Here is a 21874-nt window from a genome sequence, read left to right as displayed (position 1 = left end):
GTTTTTATTTGGGAACTTAAACTCTAGTCGTAATCGCTATTGTAGTTGGAAATGTAAATAAAACAAGGCACTGTGGCGCTGGATCAATGGGGTAAATTTTCCTAACTTGTCGATTGTTAAAACAACAATACCGTTGCATGACAAATGACTTTTCTGTTCACCCAAAACCCTACGGAAATATTAAAAAGTCATTCCATAAACGACAATAAAACGAACGGGGATTGTGTTTAGCTCTTTAGTTTTACCCACCATTAATTTTACGTGAAACTTTTCATGCAGAAGTATATTTTCTTTCAACGAGTTTCAGCAAAATCGAACAACAAAACTACCAGAGTAGAAAACATGGCTATACTAGAGGACTTGACACGAATACCCATGAAAGAATTTGCCAAGAACTACCGCAGAAAATTAACGCTTAATGTGAATTCTTATTGTTAAGAATTTTTAAAACACCCACACATGTACCGACACGATTTATACCAATTCACACCACTGACCCGCCTGTAAGTTCAGCAGAAAGGAACCTCCACGAAATGTCTTGGGTCCCTATAGAAACAACACCGCCCCTCAAATTTCCCTCAAAACAAGAATCATTTAAGCTATTATTACGGGCAACGACCACAGACATCTCGCCCTGGTGTAGCACCAAATAATAATTATTTACCTGATAACCAGCTACGCCTATTGTAAGTCTATGGCTACTAGATAAGACATCCGACTCCATAACATTCGGGGTCCGGTAGATTCCAGAACTGACGACTTGAAAAGTTCTCGGAGGGATGAAAGAATTGTTTCTTAACCAAATCCTCCACGTTCGACCAAAATATCATTGACGATTTTTGACATATTCCCTCGAATACAATAACCGAATTCTCTCCATAAAATCAATTAATATTAGTTAATCTCAAAGACTAAACAATCTGACTATCTGGGATCACCATTAGCATTGTGGTCATAGTCAACCAAGGCCCATTAATATCTAACTAGTGTACATTTCAACATTCAATGAAATGCACAAAGTATTTATTTCAGATCACAAAACGAAAACGTGACAAATCAGACAATATGGACATTTCCAAAAGTATATGTTTTTCAGACTAATATGTAACGGGATAGTTCATGCGTGGTTTCATCAAAATTAACAGCATTCTATCAATTATTGATGCCATAAATGTGTTGTAGGTGGTATATTTTAGAACTTAAAATTCTTTGTCATAAAAATACCAAAGTTTTCAGTACCCAAATAATATCAATTCATTAAATTTTCACGAAATGTTGGTAAAATATACCACAATAAAAGAACGAAAATTGTATACCTCAATGAAAATAATTGAATTATGCTTGTATCAAAAACAGGCTTCCTACAAATGATAACTAACTCCTAAACAACACTACTTTAATCTAATAATACACCAACCGTTGAGTTGCAAAAAGAAACGGGACAGACATAGCTAATTGAATTAATTTTTAGCGGTTCATCTTTTCCCACGTTAATTCCCCGTCTGAACCAAACAACTATTCAAAATTGATGCTCCGGTTCAAACAAATACATTATCTCATTTTTCACTGAAAATGTCTAATTTTATCTTAATAAGAATCGCCAATTACAGGTGAAATGTCCAATACTGGTGTCATGGTGACACACTGCGCCAATGTAATTTTTACGATAGGCCTATTGAGATTTTTATTCATTAACGCTCATAAAAATGATCACTCGGCGGCGCTACTGGCTTTAAATTTCTCCATTCTGCCCTTTAAAGTGACCGTCGAACAACCAAAATGACCATAAAAAAACAACTTTCATTATATACCGTTTACTGTTACTGGTGTTCAGGTTTAATACTATTTGATGCGTTTCAGCTATGTATATGACTGGATATGAATTCATCTGCTTTAATTGGCACGTGACTAGTCCAACTGGACATATAGACACAACATTATATATGTGTCATTCATGTTATGTCTACCACAATGTAAACAATGGCACCTGTGAATTATGACACACGGAAAGGCATGAAACTACGGACGAACAAAATGGAAAAAGGAAACGTGTGCTTACCTGTTCCTGGTTATTTGTCTCGGAATTATGTTCAATGGGGTTATCAGAATTTGAAGAATTCACTGTCGTTGAAGATGATGAACTTTTGCAAGGTGTGCTGTTACTCCCACCTTCGCGGTCATCGATCACCAAGTCTATGGGCATTTTGCCTTTTAAACAGCTAATGTACCGATGGCAAAAATTGTCACAGAGTTCGTGCACCTACAAAATAAATTATACCAATTTTCCTTAAAGACATATTTCTTACAGAAACATTCTTGTATTTTCATCATTCAATTAGGGAGAGAAAGCACCATGCGAATTTCCACGAATGAAAACAAGCGAAACGACTCGCACTGAAAGTCCACTGCTAATTCGCAAATCTGAAATTTTGATTCGAAAATTGGTCAGCAAAAAGGACAAAATCGGCATACATTTCGTGGAGGGATTTTTCCTCATTTATTAGATTAGTAATCCTTATGCCTTATTAGCGTCTTTCGAATGCAGATCACGGCTAAACGCTCCGAGCAGAGCTAGCCTTTTATTGTATCCAGTGGCTCGGGCAACATGGCGAACATGCGTCGTCTGCTACAGACCGCCATGCTGGCACGAGGCATTGACCAAAACAAATGCAGTTTCGGATTTTCTCGGGCGCTTCATTTGCCGTGTGGTTTCCAAAAGGACGTAATTTGTATATTAAATGTCAAAACTAAATTGCCGATGATATTTTCTAAACAACATATCCGCTGTTGACAATGTCAGATTCTACGACACCTAGTAATACGGTGACAGACTTGGTATCTACCGACGACTGAATAGAACGTTTAGTACACTCAGCTCAGTGCGACTCACTTCGCGTTATCGTTTCGGGTCCTATGTGTTTGCATAAACTTGAAGGAAATGCTGTTATCAATGAAGGAAATTTTCTTCGGTGGAGTTCATGCCGATATCACCAAGAAACAGGGTGGATATAGGCCCGACACTTAATACAACAAGCGACATCCACGATCGAAATTATGGCATACATTTCTTATACATCGTATTTCATGTAAGAAACGCCTAATTTCCTACGTGTGAATAAAACACGGATTAAACAGTTAATTATTCACATGTAACAAAATTGCCAGCTAGTTAATCCGCTTTGAGATTTAATCAAAATCTATCGCCTACACATACTGTTGCCAGTGTCATGACATATATTGTAATGAACACCGTCAAAATACCAGCGTGACATGCAAACTAGACAAGATTATAGCAATGGATAATAATTTCTTTGTTCAGCTGTTTACAGCGTGAATTAAACAATACTACACCACGATGTTTCAGTGGCAATATGCAAAGGGAAACAATTCATATATATTTAGTTCAACCCACCTTTTCTAATTCCAACAGATGAAAACGTAAAACCTGGATTGACTGAATCATCTGGAAAAAATGACATGGAAAAATTGAAACTTCATATATAGAAGGAAACTTATACGAACGATAAAAACACGACTTATAATACCCCATCAAATATTGGAGACGATACTGCAAATTCACAACAGACCATGGGCGATTTTAGGCTCTCAATTTCCACTCGAACCAGATGCCAATTAAAGTTTAATTTATTTTATTTTATGCCTCTTGGGTTCTTGAACACTTGCGCCCTAAAAGTATCATTTCTGGTAGCTGGTTGAGACCGCCGTCTAATCAAGGATAGATGGGAAAGTCTCGTATCTGTTACAGGGAGTCTTTTGTTTTGGAAGACGGTCTTCCCAGCGGAGGTTAGCCCATAAAACCATCTGGAACGTTTTTCTCGGGCAGAATCAGTCTAAAGTAAAATACTCAGTCCTGGCGCTATTTTCAGAATTTCCCTCGCGTCTCACGGTTCATTAGGGGGACTTGGCGAATTCGACCTTCTAGCGAAAACATGGGGCAAGTTGAGGCTCAAACTACTCGCTCCGTTTGCGAAAGAAATTTCCAAAACGGTCATTTGGCGATGTGGCACTTGGAGTTGATGAAACTAGACCGTTCCGAATCACAAATCTCCATCGACTTGGCCACAATGGTGCATTGGGGATGAGGAGAAATGGTCGTTATTAGTTCCGAGTCGGAAGCAAGTAAATTACTGATGATTTGAGGGAAAATAAAAAGGAAAACATACCAAACTGTCCAATTCGTGGTTTGCTGAGAAAAAGGGTTTGTCCGACCGGGCCTGCCAAGGAAAAATTAGAAAACGGGAAAAAGAGTAGTAATAAATACATATATGGAATACGGGAATGTTTGGATCCATGTAACAATAAAAGAATCGTATAGGAGCCATTTTGCACGTATCAGTTGGATTTTATTATCGACTTGACCGAATAAATTCAATGTTATTACACATCTCTGGAACAAACCTCTCCCTGTCTCTACATTTAGACCACACTCGCTTTTAACAGCCATGTTAAGTATGGGGTTCTATATACAGAATTCAACCAAATCACATCGCAACACCCATCCCGACCATTTTATTTTATTATGTTCCTCATTATCTCTGCAAAGCGCTATAACTCTCGGGCGAGCAGTGATGAAATAAAAGGCGGACAATAAATTGAGGCATTGTGCAAGGTTACAATAATAAAATTCTCACTTTTCCTCTATTGTCTACGGTGGAAGCGGAATATCTAAACATGTAATGAAATGTGCCGGTTTGATTGGAAATCATTATCGTACAATGCGTCGCCAACCGACTGGTTTAATATTTCTGTCCTATACATGATTACTAGAACTGACGAAAAAACTAGACGACCTAGAAATTGCAGATGCATTCAGTGTGCGTAAAAATATTAAAACCTGGATCAGATTTCTCCGGATAACGACTTGGAAATAATTGAGAATTATTAGGGAAATTGAAATGCTGATGACAATGATTTTTATACGTACGAGAACTTGTTTGCTGAAGACGGCTATATCTTCGTTGAACGATTCTGATGAACACACGTCCCCACCCGCTACTCCAGGCTCTCGGGGGGTACATGTGGCTAATTCGCATTTTTCAAAAATTAATGCGAGAAGCGGGAAAAGTGCGTGTCTGAAAGAAGCGGAAAAAGATACAGTTATTTTTTAACATCACAGATATGGCCGCCATTTTGGGAGCCGCTAGTTACTGGGCAATGATAGCGTGTTTTCGTGATCATCAGTGAAATTCGGCCCTAAATGCCACAAAATATGCCGACATAAGGACTGGAGATATCATTTACAGAGAGCAATGCCAAAAGACGGGGCCACTACACAAGTGTCAAGACTGATTTAGTCAAAACAAACCCGGAAAGCCGCGACCGAACCAAAACATTGGTTCAATGTGTTACAGTTACATAGACGCCCGGCAAGGCTACACGTGCCGTGTGTTGTGAACTAAACTTTGGACCAGGCCGCGTTACACGGTGATAATACTGCCTACCACACGCGGATATACTTACGAATATATAGAATCTTTATCCCGTTTTAGTTGATTGTCTTGTGTTGATGACATTACCCCCGGCATTGTGCTGCTGGACGTGTAGGGTGGGTACTGGTGGATAGGGGACGGGCCGTGGTTGAGACTCGTGGAGGAGTGGGTTAGAGGGTGACTGGGCAAAGACCGGGGGTCCGAGTACATAGCCGAGGTGTCCATACTCCCGTAGTGTGGGAGTTCATTGTCAAACTGCAAGAGAGACCAACACCTTACAACGTGCCACCAAGCACAGTATCAATTTCTCATAAATATTATAAACAGGAGCGGCAGTGCTCGTAAATTTCATTTAAAACAAGTGTGTATGTATAATACTCACCCTCTGAGCCATCGGCGTGAAGGGAGAGAGCGTCTCCACTCTCGAATCTAAGTCCAGATATTGCGTAAGTTTTTACACTTCCACCGCCAGATTGGTATAAACAAATCCAGTGCCCTGTCAAAGAAGAAACAAACTGTCAAACACTGTAAAGCTCCATAGATCCAAACACGTTGGGCTCGGCCGTCATCACAACCTTAGTTTAACAACTGGCCTGTCGCAGCCTATAGCTAGTACCACTAAATCTGTCAATCAAGCCAGGGTTACTATAGTACGGGATAACAAATGAGCTGTCAGGGCCTGCCCTGCCTTGGGCGATCTGACTTCAACCAGTAGGGGATCCGAGTTTGCAACATAACACAAACTCACGCACGCTCTCTTTCAGTGGCAAGCCGTAGACGCTCAAACTGGAGAATCACTATGGAGAGTACAGCGACCGGAGCTTCCGATAGTCTGTCGGAGACTTTATCCAGATCCGTGGCTGCTATTTCTGCTGGCAATCGGTCTCAGTCAGCCGAATCACTTCAGTCGTATCGAGTTTGCCCATTGTTTATCTCTATTGCGCTGTAATAGTTTTTCGCCTAACCCCGTTTTCCCCGACAGTCCTTTCCTACTTGCTACCAGCGATAACATCTACCATCCGATAGCAGGCTTCTTCGACAGCAGAAAAACTAAGCATGCGAGGAAAATCGTTTCGGCGCCAGTCGGTTAAAGTATCCAGTAACCTTACTCAGCGGAATTAAATTACAGGCCCGGCACTAATTTAATCTAGGTTCCCCACGTGTTTTCGTCCACGTTAGCGCAAAATATAACTAAACCATGCATATACCTAAGCTGTCGTCTTGGTGTAAATCCGTATTCTCCGCGATCGCTGCTTGTGACAAAGTGTGTGAACTATATTTCTTTACTGTTTATCATCGGACTTGGAGAGAGACTGTCATACTGTGACTGAATACCCGTATCCCTAACACTCCGCCCTCTCGGCCACGCGGACTGAAATGGACTCGTCCGCTCCACCCCCTTGCCCCGCCCCCCTTCAGCTATGACACTCAAGGGTAATCGGGCGTTAGCGTTCAGCCAATCACAGCGCTACCGCCTATACACCGCGCAAATTCGACTTCTTCGGCTCAGCTCTCTGGGTTTCGGGCCGAGTTCTCCGACAAGATGGACTAGGTCCGTGTACAATGCTTGTGATGTTCCAGTGCTTGGGAAATATTTGATATAGGGAATAGAGAATATACAGGAAAGTCTGTTATCTCGATCTGCTGGAATAAGCAACTAAGGTACTCACGGAACTACCAATGCTTATGATAGACTCGAACACCGCAAGAAAGCATGGCCCCTTTCGCATTCTGCTGTTCAGGAGGATTCTAGTGACTCTAAGATTTTCGCATTCTTTCATGCTAACCTTTTTGTAAGTGTTTTTCAGTTTCTGTCGTTTAAACTTAATCTTCATCTTAAACAGTTATTGACTTTAAAAATAAATCATCGTTAACTCTTTACGCTGGTCAGCTTATGAAATGCATGAGATGAGCATCTGAAATTGCCATTAGTGATATCGACAATGATCTTTAGGAATTCCTTGTCAAATACAACCAGATTGGCATCACTTGGGGTCATAAAATGCCAGTATAACATGTCGGCAGTAATACCCCTTGTAAACGGTGTCTATGTCTTAAGCCATCTTGATATAATTAACAGAAGGTATAATTAATACAAGCCACTAATTACGAAACAGGGTTTTATTATGAAGTGACGACGTTCTCACAGTATGGCCACTGAAATATCTCATGTCGCGCTAAGTCCCACCTACCCGGCATCGGTTAGCGAAATCGTCACAATTTTCCGCGCCATGATTTTATTAGCTTAACAGGAATAAATCAAATCCCCCCTGAGATAGACAGACAATAAGTACTGTGCGTATAGTATACACTACGGGGATAATTACGGAATTCCGTAGGTCTTTCTGTATCTGTCACTGTGGCGATTGTCTGCGAATTTGTTTATACATTTTCTCAAATTTTAACGACCGAGACTGGCCTATTTGGCCACAAGCTAAACTGTCGGGCATACCTTCAGAGGTAATATTTATCTAGTTACGTAGAAAGGTCATTTCATTGGAATTAGCGTGTCGTTTAACATTCGTAGAAATGCTTTAGTGTAGTTAGCGGCACTTTCAACGTGGCACTAAAAGACACATTCTCCAAACATTCATAATGAATAAACATATAGACGCCACGGCAGAACAAATACGTATATTATCACCAGCGGTATGGATAGAATTTAAATTACGCTTAATCACACATTCAAATACATTTAGAGTTTACACACGAGGTGCTGGTAGTTTACAATCAGTGCCTGTTGTAGACACATACAGTTGATATTAACATTTGGCCAGTTAAGCCCTTGTACGTGAACATAATGTGGCGATGCCTGAATATTTATACTAACTTTCTGAGTATGTTTTTGGAAATTTATTAAAATATGCATTATATATCAAAATGGGTGTATGATTTCTCCTGGTATTTTGACAGAAGCTAACTCAATTATCCCTATAGATCATTTGAAATATAATAACATTTGAGTAACATATTCCAGTGGACAATGAATTTGTTTAAATATATTATCAGAGAACACACTCTTACACTATTACGCTATATGCCTGCTTTAAATTAGCTTTAAAAAATCACTAGCCATGGACTGGTGTTTCAACTTAAAATATACAAGAAAAAGTATTTAAAATCACACATGAAAACTGAATCTCCAAGAAACAACCGCCTATTGTTTCATTAAGATGGAACCCCTGATTAAATTCATAATTAGCTTACCCTGATTCAAGTAGCATTTCATTTGTTAATGGCGATAAAAAGTAGAAGACCTTAAAGCACACACGCTAAACGTAGTTAATCAAAATAAACGTCTGCTAGTATCATTTTCAAAATTTGATTTTAGCACTGCGCATTTAAAATAACTTGGCAAAAGTACCTTAGGGGTTTCTAATCTGTCCCAAGAGAATCCCGTCGCAGACTGATTGGTGCATAAATTATGATTTGTTGACAAAACACGATTTTATTGATGAGAAAACAGTTTTGGTTTATTTTGAAATGTTGGTTGATCTGGGATGACTACATTAAGACAGAAGTGAGATTCTCGTCGGTCTGTATACCAACCAGGGCGTGCGTGTAGGTCACTATACAATAGCCCGTCATTTAGTCTAAACAATTAATTCTATGTTTTGAAATAGAGCTAGATTCATTTACCTCTTACCTATTCCAAATATGTGACAAGTATGTCGTTGGATATTGTCACATGAGTTGTGTGTCAGTTGAGGTCACCTAAATAGGCTGGATTTTGAACCCTCGCTATTCGCATGATGTATACTCTTCATGTACAGCTAATAGTTACTGTCCTACCTAAGGTTGTATGATGTATACTCTTCATGTACAGCTAATAGTTAATGTCCTACCTAAGGTTGTGGACAACTTTGATGACCAGCGGTGGAAGAATAATAATATACGTTCCCATACACAAACAGAAGAAATTACATGCATAGAAATAATCCAAGCTCATACGAAGGGAGGCGGTTTAAAACCTCGCAATGATACGTTTGTCTCTGTGTGCCATGGTGTACGTCCCGTATTAGTTGCATTCAGAGTGTGGTTATAATCTGAAAACGCCTCGTGGGAATGACAGTCTTTACAAGTGAACAAACTGCCAATAAGTGTGAATTTGGGGATCGTTGGCGCACATGCCTCGTCGCCAGATACTGCTCCACGTGTTTTTGGGACAGCAACGCTGAATAGCAGTACGTCATCTATAATAAACGCTTATTTATTACAACCAGTTTTAGAAAGCCAATGTGAAATTGTCTGTTTCAGCTAAGGATGGAATCAACACGAAAGCCAATAGCAAAATAACATATCTCCAACACCGCTGTTGTTAGCAAATGTGTAAACATATAGCGTAGGATAGCCTATATTGACAACTAGCGGGGATTTGTCAATCAAGCCTGGAGTGAAATACACCATGTCTGTTTCAAAGTAAACCGCCCTCGACGACACCGGTGGTACTACAATACCAATATAGCCTTCTCATAACACATGGTTTGTATATAGCCGATGCAATATAGAACTGGGCGATGAAATAGGCACTCGCCAACAGTTTGACTCACATTGCTAGCGAGGGGTTTTAAAAGGAGCCATTGAAAGCACATATGAATAAGGAAATAACGGCAACAAAATACATCACCTTTATATCACTTTGATGTTGTGTCAAATGAGTTTGGTTGTGTGTTTGACTATGCAGGTGTCATGTCGGTTTCAGTGCGTGTAATTCCCACATTCGGAATAGCAATCGTCTCGATATTGCCATCATTTCATAGCAATTTCACAATAAGTGCCCTAGTCGTAACTATTACACAAACGGAGCTGTCATTACGAGGAGACTAACGAGGACTCCCAGTGCACTGCACGACGTCATGTATGTATGATGTACATATCTGTGCAATTAGCAAGGTGAAACATACAACAAATTGTTTATACGAACCAGGCATCACGTCTCGTCAATAGGGTGTTGGTGATTTCCATTTATAGTTGATATTTGGCCAATAATTAGTATCAGTGACTCACGAAATTGAGCAAATATGAGCACATTATGTCATAATCATTAATTATGCAATTTACAAATGTTGCTATTAGTTTCACATGTCTCTAAAAGAAGTATCTTAATGTCGACCATTTTTCCTGAAAACGCGTTTTCTACGATTACAATTGCTATAACCTTTGGGTGGTAGTATTACACTGCCTATAAATCAGTAATGTAAATCCCACACATAATCAGCAGTTTAGCACATTACTTGTGACCAAAGACCATATAACTGTTAATTCCTGTTAAAAAAATACTTCGACTCTTAACGACTAAAGCACGACGTGTTTATCTCTTGTCAGAGGCAAGAAGCAGCTTTAGGATAACTATCTGCTTACATCATGATAAGCAGCCAACAAAATGAGTGCCATTAATTACATCAATCAACATGCAGTTTGATATACACATCACTCATCAGTGGCACATTTGATTTTTTCTACAAGGAAGCATGCACATTTCAGGGAAAACCGACATTAAATGAGAACCGGTGTGTGGTGTTCAGTATGTTTCTGGGCCTGTTGTATCTGACCAGTGTTTAGGAAACCACTTCAACGCCGAATGCGCGTGGCACAGGGTGACCCCCGTATCCACTCGATATGTAATGCCACCCCGAAGTGAACGTACCGGCTGGGAGTATTGGCCTGTCTGACACTGGCAGCGGTCCTAAATGACTGTCGATGGACTCACTGCTTTAATGAGCTGGCCCCCTATTCTTCACCTAGCGTCAAGGGTTAGCCTTTTTTCGGAGCAGATACCGTGAAATTACTCTATGGGCACACTTCGAGCCTGGCTCTCACGGGTGATATTTTGACTTCGGTGTAACGAGATGTCCTTGTACATATTCGCCATGACGAGATTGTACGAACGAAATTGCGTTAAGCTCGGCGCGACACTTCTGTGTTTAGCCTGGGTGGTTTAATGAGCGCTCGTTACCGATGACCCCCTCCCTCCCTCCCCACAAGCCCTGGGGCCCATCCCAGCGCAAGGCACCCTGGCTCTGCACCCTAACTTCAACAATACGACCTGTGTTGACGTGTCAGGACTCCACCGTCAACTCGGCGACAGCGAAACGAGCCCCTCGGCAAAATGATTTCACCAAAACATAAGTAGCAATTCTAGCCGTTTACGCCAAGAGACTGGCAAGCTTGCCAGCCCCAAGAAGCCTAATTTAGTGCGAATTCAACATCCGTTGTCGTGGAAATGTCGGGATGGGTCGAGTGGATACTGATCTGTTAGTTATTTTAGAAGCACGTGCAACATCCCGGCACCCCCCGGGTAATTCCGAACAAACATCCAGCCATATATCAACGTACCGTTCATTACCGACCGCTAAATACAGACGATCTCAGAGTAAACAACAACAGAACATGAAACAAAACCATGACGATTCGTAACTCCGTACAACACAGTCTCCCACCTGCTGCCGTTGTACATGTCGACGACAGTGGTGCATTATATTGAAGGAAATGTGTTTCATTTGACATACATGACTGTGGTTAGTGACATCAGATTCACTAGGAAGACAATACAGGTTGACTGACAGTTATCGACAATGCAAGACGCCAATAGATCATTAAAAGAGCAAGTGTGTCATACTGTTAATACGAGTGTAAGCTTCCTGTATTTCAGGAGCAAGAGCGAGTGTATTGCATAGATGTACACATCCAGGTTCGTAATAATAATATCACATTCATGCGAGTGTAGTAATTTTTTTATCAAATGTAGTTGTAGTCTGTTCGAGTTCCACCTTAGAAAATGATACACTGATCGCGGACGCAATTGTTGAGATACGTCAACAATGTTCAGTTATGACGTCATTTTAGTGTGACCTCATTCCTACCTGATGTCACAATGAGATACGTGATGTCATTCATAGAGCACTGGTGTGCGATATTTAAGAGATGAACATACTGTGTTGAAAAAATCAGAGGTATATAAGGAAATTATAATAACTCTAAATCTGATTTAAAACCAAACCCGTAGCGTTTTTCAAACTCAGAACATTTATCTCCATTCTGCCATAACCGTGTTATTAAGTTGGTTTTTTTTTTTTAAAAAAAACAACTATATACTGTGCTAAAACATCAGAGGTCTATAACGTAAATATGTACCTGTGAATGACCTTGATTAAACAATCACAATCCCGTATTTGCTGAGGTCATGGTAGAATTGCACTTGTACACATGTGATTTTTATGAACTCTATTCCTATATATAAACTCATCAGTGGACTGGTGTACCTTACCGACGGACTCTCACCTACAGATGGCTGTTGCAGAATCGTCAGTGAAATAATATACATCAATGAAGATGAAACAGACATTTCGTTTCGCATGTACATGCAGTCGCGTTAACACATGGAGATTCTCAACAGAGATTAATTAATATTATGACACAAATCTGTCAATGTTCGGATTATGATCATCCTAACAGCAAGGTACAATAAAATCATACATTCATTATTCAGTCGTTTGTGTACCTTTAGTTAAAGGGCATGACGACAATGAAGCGATATATCCGCCTTCACCGTGGTTCTACTGTTTGCGAGCCTAACGGGGGTTAGAATTGCAGAGGACTTAACAATTCGAGAGCAACTGCAGACAAAACGGCTACCACTGACACGACAAAACAGGTAGAATCCGCGGGATGGTGAATTATACAATTAAAAAAGCGAAATGGACACGATGGCGTGATATTGAAATCTACACGATGCTTATTTCATCCGTGGTGAAATCGACAACGCACATGGCGCGGTCCTGGTGAGAAGGACACTGGCGTTTCCTCGTTCATTTCAATCTCACGAGAAGATACGCGCATCCTAGAGCTGCGATCGAACTTGAGGCTCGCCTCACAGAACTTGTCAATTGCTCCGAGTCGGAAATCTACCAATAATCGGCCACGCATTTGTGTTCTGTTTTCGTTCCAGTGATTTCTGTGACATGTATGTCGTATTCACCTCTCACCGCTGCTTATCCGTTTCACGCACTATCTCTCCCACTTCCCAAATCCCGTCTTTCTTTCATTCCACAGTTTATTAATAAGAAAATTCTCACTATCTCCCTAAGCCGCCCGCAACAAACGATATTGCGCTTCGCTCACACACGCTTCAGTGAAGTTTTCGATCCTGCCGCTTTCGCCAGCCGGTATGAATTGTTCAATGAAATACTGATTGATTGCGTTAGTAACACGACACAATTTCCTCTCTCTGTCTATCACTCACCCATCTGTCACTCTCCCCCTCACTCACTCCAAAGAGTCTGTTTGGGTTATCTGCCCATGTCGCGACACCCTCTGATAAGAAAACGATTTCTTTAACTCAATTTTGTATTTTTCGGAAAACTCTCAGTCTTCACATTATGTTCGATCCATTAGAAAACCACATTATTCATTTCCCTCCTTACAGCTCCGAATTAGAAGATTATTCAGGAACAGCTCATGACAGTCCGCCATCCCCAACAATGGGGATTGTTTTAAAAGCAGATATTACACACCCGTGAAACTATACAACTACACTGGGCTCATGTAAGCAATTACGTAAAATTGTTTGAGAAATTGTTTCCTATAAACAACGTACATAATTTGCTTCACGGGGACATCCCACTTCCTGAAACACTGTAATACTGCCGCTAAGTTCTGACAAAAATAAATCTCTCGTGAATATACGTCGTAGTTCTTTTGATGTGTTGTTTTAATGGTTAACATATATATCAATAAATTATAGACAAATAAACTGCTGGATCGATTTCCAACAATTAGGTCACGCGGATCAGGGCCGACTCTACCATGTACCATCTGCACCAGGCGAAATTGACACTGTGCATTGAAAACACTCACATTTCATCCTGCTGTCGTCCGCTTATCATTTATTCATTCTGTCTATCTAGTGCTTCACTCAGACCCTGCGCTGGGGCCGACTTATCATGGATATTCTTTCCCAGACTTGATTACTACTCCTGCAAAGTACGCCGGCCGTCACATAAGTTTGTCATTTATTCATCTATTATTCATTCTTTCATTCCCTAGCCTCGTTTCATATCCTCTTCGCACATGGATCTAGTTACGGGGGTGGGGGAGGGGGCAGATTAATGGTGGGGGTGCGATCAAACACGATTTAAGTTTTTTTTTACAAAGATCGAAGTCTTTGTATTTTGCAGTTGGAAGAAACTGACAACTTATCTTCGTATGGATCGCGAATTGAGTTGGCTACTCCGTAGTACTAGTTACGAAATAGTTCAGACTAAAAGAAATTTACTGATGTATGTTGGCAGGGGTCTTCGCAGGTTACGGACCATATACACAATGAACTATTAGAGATCACCAACATAAGTCTATATCTGAACCAGTCTTCCCTGCACGCCCTTGTCCGTGTACCAGTCCATGCTAGAGGACGTAGCGCATTTCAATGTCAGAGAAATATACAAGCTGTCTGTGACCATCTCACGCTGTGAGAAAGTGACGGGACAGTCACATACCTGACAGCGACCTGTCATCACAGATTTCAAGCTGGGCCAGTCGCTGACCACTTTGTTCCCCACATCACATCTCGCTTGAAAAGACAAGTCACCCTCGATAGTGACGGACTATCTAGATAATATATACCTTAAGACAATTACTGATATGTGTAAGTTTGACACAGATACACTTTGTTTGAATGGCAGTTATAAGTGACATGTTCTACTACATTCCGACCCCTCTACAAAGTGTTATGTTCGTGTATTTTAAACACCCGGCATGTTCTCCTTCTTTATCAAATACTAAACTTAGTACGGTCACGAATAAGGATCCCAGACATTCTTTACTCAATATATCGGATAAACACATTGAGTTATATTTGCTTTCCTGGTCCCAGTAGAATGAACGTGTCACGCATCCCCTTGGCCTAATCTGGAGAATACTTTTTCTATCATTCGTTCACCCTTAACTTGTCTCTTCTGTCAGTCTTCCTTCATTTCCTTTATTGGTCCGAGACAGGCTGAAGATTCGGGCCAACTCCTCCTTGCGATGAGTCAATGTTTTACATCTCGACACTGCGCAAACTATAGCGTGCGTACGCACGTTCGCAAACATTCCTGACTTAGTCTTGCGCACGTGAAAATTACTAGAACAAGGGACTTTCGACATATCAAGTGTTTTGAAGATGATTTTATTCGTTTAATAGGGGAGTGAGAGTATTTAGCGCTTGTTTCTCGCGGCAAGTGTTGTGTCGCGACTTCGAGATGTCTAAGAGGTGGCCCCTCAATTTCGTAACCTCTTCATTTGACAAGCTTTCATTCGTAACAATCTGACTCGTAATGAAACCTTTGATGGATAGGCCGAGCAAATTGAATATTACAGCACTGCCGTGAAAATGATACGAGTCGAGGGGGGCTGCTCCCGACGGTCCGAAATAAAAGATTTTAATTTTTGACAGTTTGTAAACGCTAAAAGTTTCACTGCAAAATAAGCCGGGGTAAATTCTAACGGTACCTCGTTCCTCTTGAATTAATCATATTTGCCTTGGTGGGAGCTTCCCGTGTCACAAATGTCACATCAAAAGTTTGTCAAAATTGATTATGAAATTTGACAAACATACCAAGTTGGCTATTGTCCCCCTTGTTCCCACTCTGTCACTCAAATCAGACTCAAGTCGCATTGTCCAAGCCAGTCAGTGTCACTTATCTTTCGTCACAAGTCTCACTTGGAATTAATAGCCCACTGCCCACTGAAATTCACTTTTCAAAAAAACATTTCAGGGAACCCCTTTGTTCAGGAAAATTCAGTTCTACCCATGTATTGAATAATAACAGCATTCTGACCTCTGAAGTCTGACTATTACAACAAAAAACAACATGAAATGTAATGCACTGTTTGTTCTTATTAGTGTGCCAATATACGTTATGTTTCTTCACAAAGTTTTTGTTTGACCTGTTTCGTTTGATGGTATAAATCTTATATTAACAGCAAATTAATTTCAAATATATTCCCATTAAAGTAGATCAGACAGTAGATCAGAAGCTTGCCTGTTTCAGAATACATTTGAATACACTGATTAAATGTGTTGCCTGCATGTTTACAGAGCGGGACAATTCGATCGATTTCAGTAGTTCATGAAATTTACATCAGTTCACTATGCTATTCTTTCTCTTCCGCTTATCAAATTACCACCATAACATTCGGAATAAATGAATTTATGTTTTAATCATCACCGATCACGCACCAGTCGTAACAGCGAAGCATGAGATGTCAATTTCACGAATACCTACACTTTCATAATCACTTATTGCCACTCGATATCTGGTTGTTGATTTCAACTGCTATTGACTATGAAGATTCTCCATTAATCGCTGATCTGTCAGGCGACACAGCTTTTGTATCCACCCATTTCTGCAAGAGCGATTCATTGATCGACTGCATGATGATATAAACACCATTGAGGGGAGAAATGTACATTGCAGGTGAAATGCATTACCGTCAGATAGCCAGGTTGTTGTCGATTTCACAGGCCTGTCAATAACGACATACTCGTTGGCAAGTTAATGTCTACCTACTTGCTGTGTTTATTTTGGTTTCCCGCCCTGCTAGTTTCAATTTGTTGACATTACGGTATATTATGAAATTGATTACCGATGCAAAGTGATGTAAGTGGCCTGGGTTCGCCGATGTCAGTTTCAGAGCAGAGTTTACAAGTGTATGTCAAATTGTTTATTCTGGCAGGTCGTTGTATGTGTCCGTGTTATTAGGGGAAAGTACCACTTTACCAGACAAATAATCATAGTCGTGTGTGTTATGATCAACTACGTTTTTTATACATAAACTACAGCGTCTTACTTGCTTCTCCCCTCTTTCAGGAAAAAAACAACATGCATTTACACCTGCTAAGATAGCTGGTTTCAATAATCTATTTCAGTATATTTTCCTAATCGTATAAACACATCATTATTTATAAGAGAACTGCTATTACAAAAAGCATGAATAACATTGCCATTTCAGTAAGCCTAGTTTAGTCTTTACCTTAGTCCATAACACAAATCTAATTTCACTTAAATATATATATACAAAAATTGTGAAGTACTTGTTATGAGCAATGCAACTTGAAATTTATGTTTGAATCCGTTAAAACTTAATTTTCACCAGGCTTGATAACGTCGTCAAACTTTTAGACATCTTCAGAGTAAATTATTTCTGGCAATCACTTCGCTGATATCTATTTAAAAGTTTGGGTGTCTTGAAATGATGCGCAAAATTTGGTTCGACGCCTCACTAACTTCTCGTTTAAATGTTCATACTAAGTACATATTTTTTACAACCCGCTTTTTCTGTGCCATTGTGGAAATACGTAAAACACACGTTTCTCGTGTACAGAACCCGTGGTGTTGAAACAGACAGCCGTCATGACAAGCAAGTCCTGCAGTGAAATCATTTCTAGGAAATTTACAATTGCGTGTAGGTGGGTGGAGCCGGCATTGTTAACCACGAGCTAATGACCCTGGCAGCCTGAACGACATCAGTGCCGGACAAGCTACGTTGTCGTTGTTGTGTATCGTCCCAGCAGCCGCTTGTATATTTCATCCGCGTGCACGCCCCAACTTAATGGCTGGGTCACTTCAGTTATACGATAAACAATGGGTCTGTTTTCTAGAGCTTTGTAAACAAGTTTGACTGATCAACATACACAGAACATGTATTAGTGTACGAGACGATATGGAGCCGAGTACGCTGATGTGAAACGTCGTGGAATAATTTAGGGAAGCTGATTGAAAGGCACAACTTGAAATTTACATGTGTCACTTTCTCAATTCATTATACCAAGAAAGTTTCATTTCCTATTATTGACAGTACTGGTATTATGTACATTTCAGTTTCAACATGGACGTCTACTGGCAGTATTCATGGGTAATACGTACCATTAGTTTGTCGCGTTGGATATTAAGAAAGTATATGTCAAATTGGATATTCAGCAATGACTGTTTGATGTAAAAATACAATTCCATCCTTCAATATCACATTTAGTATTAAATCATTTTACAATAGAATGTGATACAATGTTGAGTAAACAGATTATTATATAGACGTGTTGACAGACATTCAGTGTATTGTGTCTCGTTTTATTTGGCACGCTGTTAAAAGTTAGCAACATATGGAGATAGGTCTAGAAATAAATCCTAACCTAAAGCTATGACAACCATTGCAGTCTGATGCATTTAATATTGGCTGTGCAATTACACTGACTATTAAACCGGATAGTTTTGAATTACATATTGATACAAGTGTTTTCAGTGACGGGAGAGACAGATTAGATTTTGCGTGGTTCAATTCTAAAATTGGTGATTTCAAAATAGTTCGTGTGTTATGATAATAGTATTTCTATATTTAATAGTTTGATTAGTAATATCTGATAGGGAGGTATCATTATGATAAGATATAACGGTATATTTTGAAATATTTAAGCTATCGATTTAAATAATGGAACACTTGAAAACATGTGAATGTCGAGAGAGACAGAACATAGCTGTATAAGTACTTTAACATATTCTGTTATTTCATATAGTATTTCTGTTTATCATTTATACTAATTTGAATGAATGTTTCCTCATTACCCCATATTATGTAAGCAGAAATACGTAGCGGTACAAGTGTGTATATCTACATGTACAACTGATTCATTTATACACATTTGTGAAATACATACTCGTTAGAGAGGAATGATTGAATAATGATTCGAAAGTTTACTCTTTTAAAGATTAAAATATAGCAAAGAGAATCATATTTCACTTTAAGGTTCAATGCCTTTGTCTCATACGCAAACACGTTTATTGTTCGAGTGTGTGATATGGTTGTAGGTTCTGTGTAACATTAAATTTTAGTTTCTCCCATTGTGTTGCTCTGCTGGAATATTACTAGTAATAAAACAGCAAGCTTACTTAAACGGTCTAGCGGCTATTTTACAAGAAAAATCGTAACACGGCTGATATTGTGAGTCGTTGATTTAATGAAGATTAACATGCTCTCTCTCTCTCTCTCTCTCTCTCTCTCTCTCTCTCACACACACACACACACACACACACACACCATCATGTACAGGTATTGTCATTGTGTTATATTTCAACCATCATTTTTATTATCATAATAATTTTCATTTTCACGTTCGCGATGTATGATCGAACTGTCACCTAAACACCTGTCAATCGGAAAAATATATACATCTATGTATGTAAACGTGAAATTCACACTATGTAAAACTTTGCTGGCTGGCTCAGGCTCACTGTTGTGTTTATGGTGTTAATTTTCAAGGAAGTAACCAGTGCTAGTTTATATAAAGCGTCGAACATTCTTCATATCTGAATGTATACAAAACCTCCACATATTGTTGATTGTGGGATCGACAAGATTGGAATTTCGATCGTTTCAAGTAAACAAATCTTACTATTGTTTGTGCCGAGGCCGGTGTTGTTTAGTGTCGGACGTAATTGGCAACGCGGACATGGCGGCGATCGTCTGCTACTAAGCAGACGAAACGAAGAATTTCCCGCGCTTGTAGCTGTATCGCCGGCAGGAAACTACTCTCGCGGCAGATCCCTTGGTGAAAGATTGCTCTCCATGTGAATCACTGCTCCTCAAAGATTCGAGTGAAGCTTGGAGATTGTTTGAATTAAAAGTTAACATCGGTATTTCCTAGCTTTTTGATGTATGGAGCAAGTTTACATTCGATAAGTTGTCCGGAGCTGATGCGCCACCGACTTAAACATACACACGCGTGGCTTCGAGCAATCCATAAAACGATTTTCTTAAAATGTTTACAGAATTTCGCGGCTATCCAAGTAGCTTATCGTTCTATCACATCCAAACGCTTTCATCGGATCCTTTCTGAACATCCCAGAAACCCCTGGAACCTCAGATTTCAATTACCCGAGTTGAGAAATAATGACATTTCACATTAGAAGAGATTCCCTGTGTTATATTAGCTCCGCATTAATCTCGCTGCTTACCTTCAGACCGTAAATCCGTTTCCACAGACCAGTGTGTCTTTTACAGGGTATTGGTTTATGGTATTCCGTGTGATGGGCTATGTGAACTTACTCCAAGTTTTAGTAACTTTAGTAAAGTACTCCACAATCGATAAGTACCAGTATCGTTTCAGCACTTACACAGCTAGCGTCAGCCGGGTTCTCTCTGAACGCGCCACGGCGCTTATGCGAGATTCCGCGATAGGTTTCGTGGCTAAAACCTAGGGTTCCAAATTCCAGTTGCGATTAGGGACAATAAATTTTCGCCCGTCTGTCACAATGTGATGCGTTCAGGGATATGAGCAAAGCCCGGGGTACGTGGAGACTTTCTTACGGTGAGGACCTCTATCTGGGGTCAAGGTCATATTTAGATGATGAGGTCACTCAAACCGTTAAGAGGATTAATTGATGACAGTCTACCGGTGGCATCATAGAGTAAGTTACAAACTGAGACAAAGTTAGTTTACATTGGCCTGATTTGTCGAGCTCACCCCCGTGACAATCAATGCCCCCCACTCCTGGGGAGATCAGGAATCGTGTCCTCACCCTAACAGTCTTTCACCTTGCCCAGCTAAACAAGCATCTGTTGAGTACCGAAAACAATATCACACTGGCGGTGTCAGAAGTGAAGGGGGAGGGGGAGGGCAAGGGGAGGGGGTGAATGCTCGGAAGTATCGTTTTCGCTGTAACTTCTCCATCCACCATCTTTCATTAAACCGTCTATTTTCACTCAGGAACCTCTCGTTTGTTGCACTGATTTCTTTGTTCGGCAGCGGCTTCCGAAATAAGAGGGATGAGCATCCCCACTGGAATCAGCTAGGTATGTTCTGCCCGTGTTTGACGCTCGGTCCATCTGACATAATACATGCAGCAATATAATGCTGTGTTAAACTATTTCAGTGGCTAACAAAAATCCCTTTACCGAGATTTACCCCGAGATTTCCACAAGCCTTGTTAACGGGCTGTCGGTAATGGCTTCGCGTGTTTTGGAACATCCATTACTTTCAGTGCTTATGTAAAACTATCTTATTCCGATCTGTATGACAACATTTCGAGTGAGACTGACATAAGGGGAAAATGCATGTTTTATGTTAGTTTCATATACAGTTTGGGTACAGGTGGGGATCATCTCGCGATGTAGATTACATGATACTTATGCAGTCATCTTTAGTGTACGTCTTGATGTAACATTGAATTGAAGAAAAAATAACACACCACAAAATACAACACGAATGAAACCGACGGGTCCATGCATATCTTTGACTGAAACTGAAACGGGATTGTGCTAATATATTAATCAACTACACTTCCGTCACATTTAAGTATTAAATCAATTATCAAACTACGTGTTTATCGGCAGAACGGTACAGAACTTAGAGAACCAGTAAAAGCCGCAACGCCCACTAGCATATCATAATG

General features: G+C 40.1%; 1 protein-coding gene across 3 annotated transcripts in view; it reads right to left on the bottom strand.

The window, feature by feature from the left end:
- LOC137293726 (homeobox protein Meis1-like) overlaps window positions 1–20802 on the bottom strand; it is a 108180-nt gene extending 87378 nt beyond the window's left edge. The window contains exons 1-7 of one of the 3 annotated variants that reach the window (XM_067824436.1): window positions 20438–20802; window positions 5833–5946; window positions 5482–5705; window positions 4946–5093; window positions 4185–4235; window positions 3413–3463; window positions 2060–2260 (exon numbers count right to left, since the gene is read on the bottom strand). In XM_067824436.1, the coding sequence (XP_067680537.1) occupies window positions 2060–2260; window positions 3413–3463; window positions 4185–4235; window positions 4946–5093; window positions 5482–5705; window positions 5833–5844 (687 nt within the window). In that variant the 5' untranslated portion in view covers window positions 5845–5946; window positions 20438–20802. Of the gene's footprint in view, window positions 1–2059; window positions 2261–3412; window positions 3464–4184; window positions 4236–4945; window positions 5094–5481; window positions 5706–5832; window positions 5947–6658; window positions 6771–20437 lie in introns of those variants that run through there. The other 2 variants (XM_067824437.1, XM_067824435.1) reach the window with 2 other exon arrangements.
- Between the last annotated feature and the right edge of the window lie 1072 nt (window positions 20803–21874).

Source organism: Haliotis asinina, chromosome 8 (genome assembly GCF_037392515.1).
Source record: "Haliotis asinina isolate JCU_RB_2024 chromosome 8, JCU_Hal_asi_v2, whole genome shotgun sequence".
In the NCBI taxonomy this organism is placed as follows: Eukaryota; Metazoa; Mollusca; class Gastropoda; order Lepetellida; family Haliotidae; genus Haliotis; species Haliotis asinina.
The sequence above is the reverse complement of the archived record's forward strand: the minus strand, read 5'-3'. Positions and strand labels throughout refer to the sequence as shown.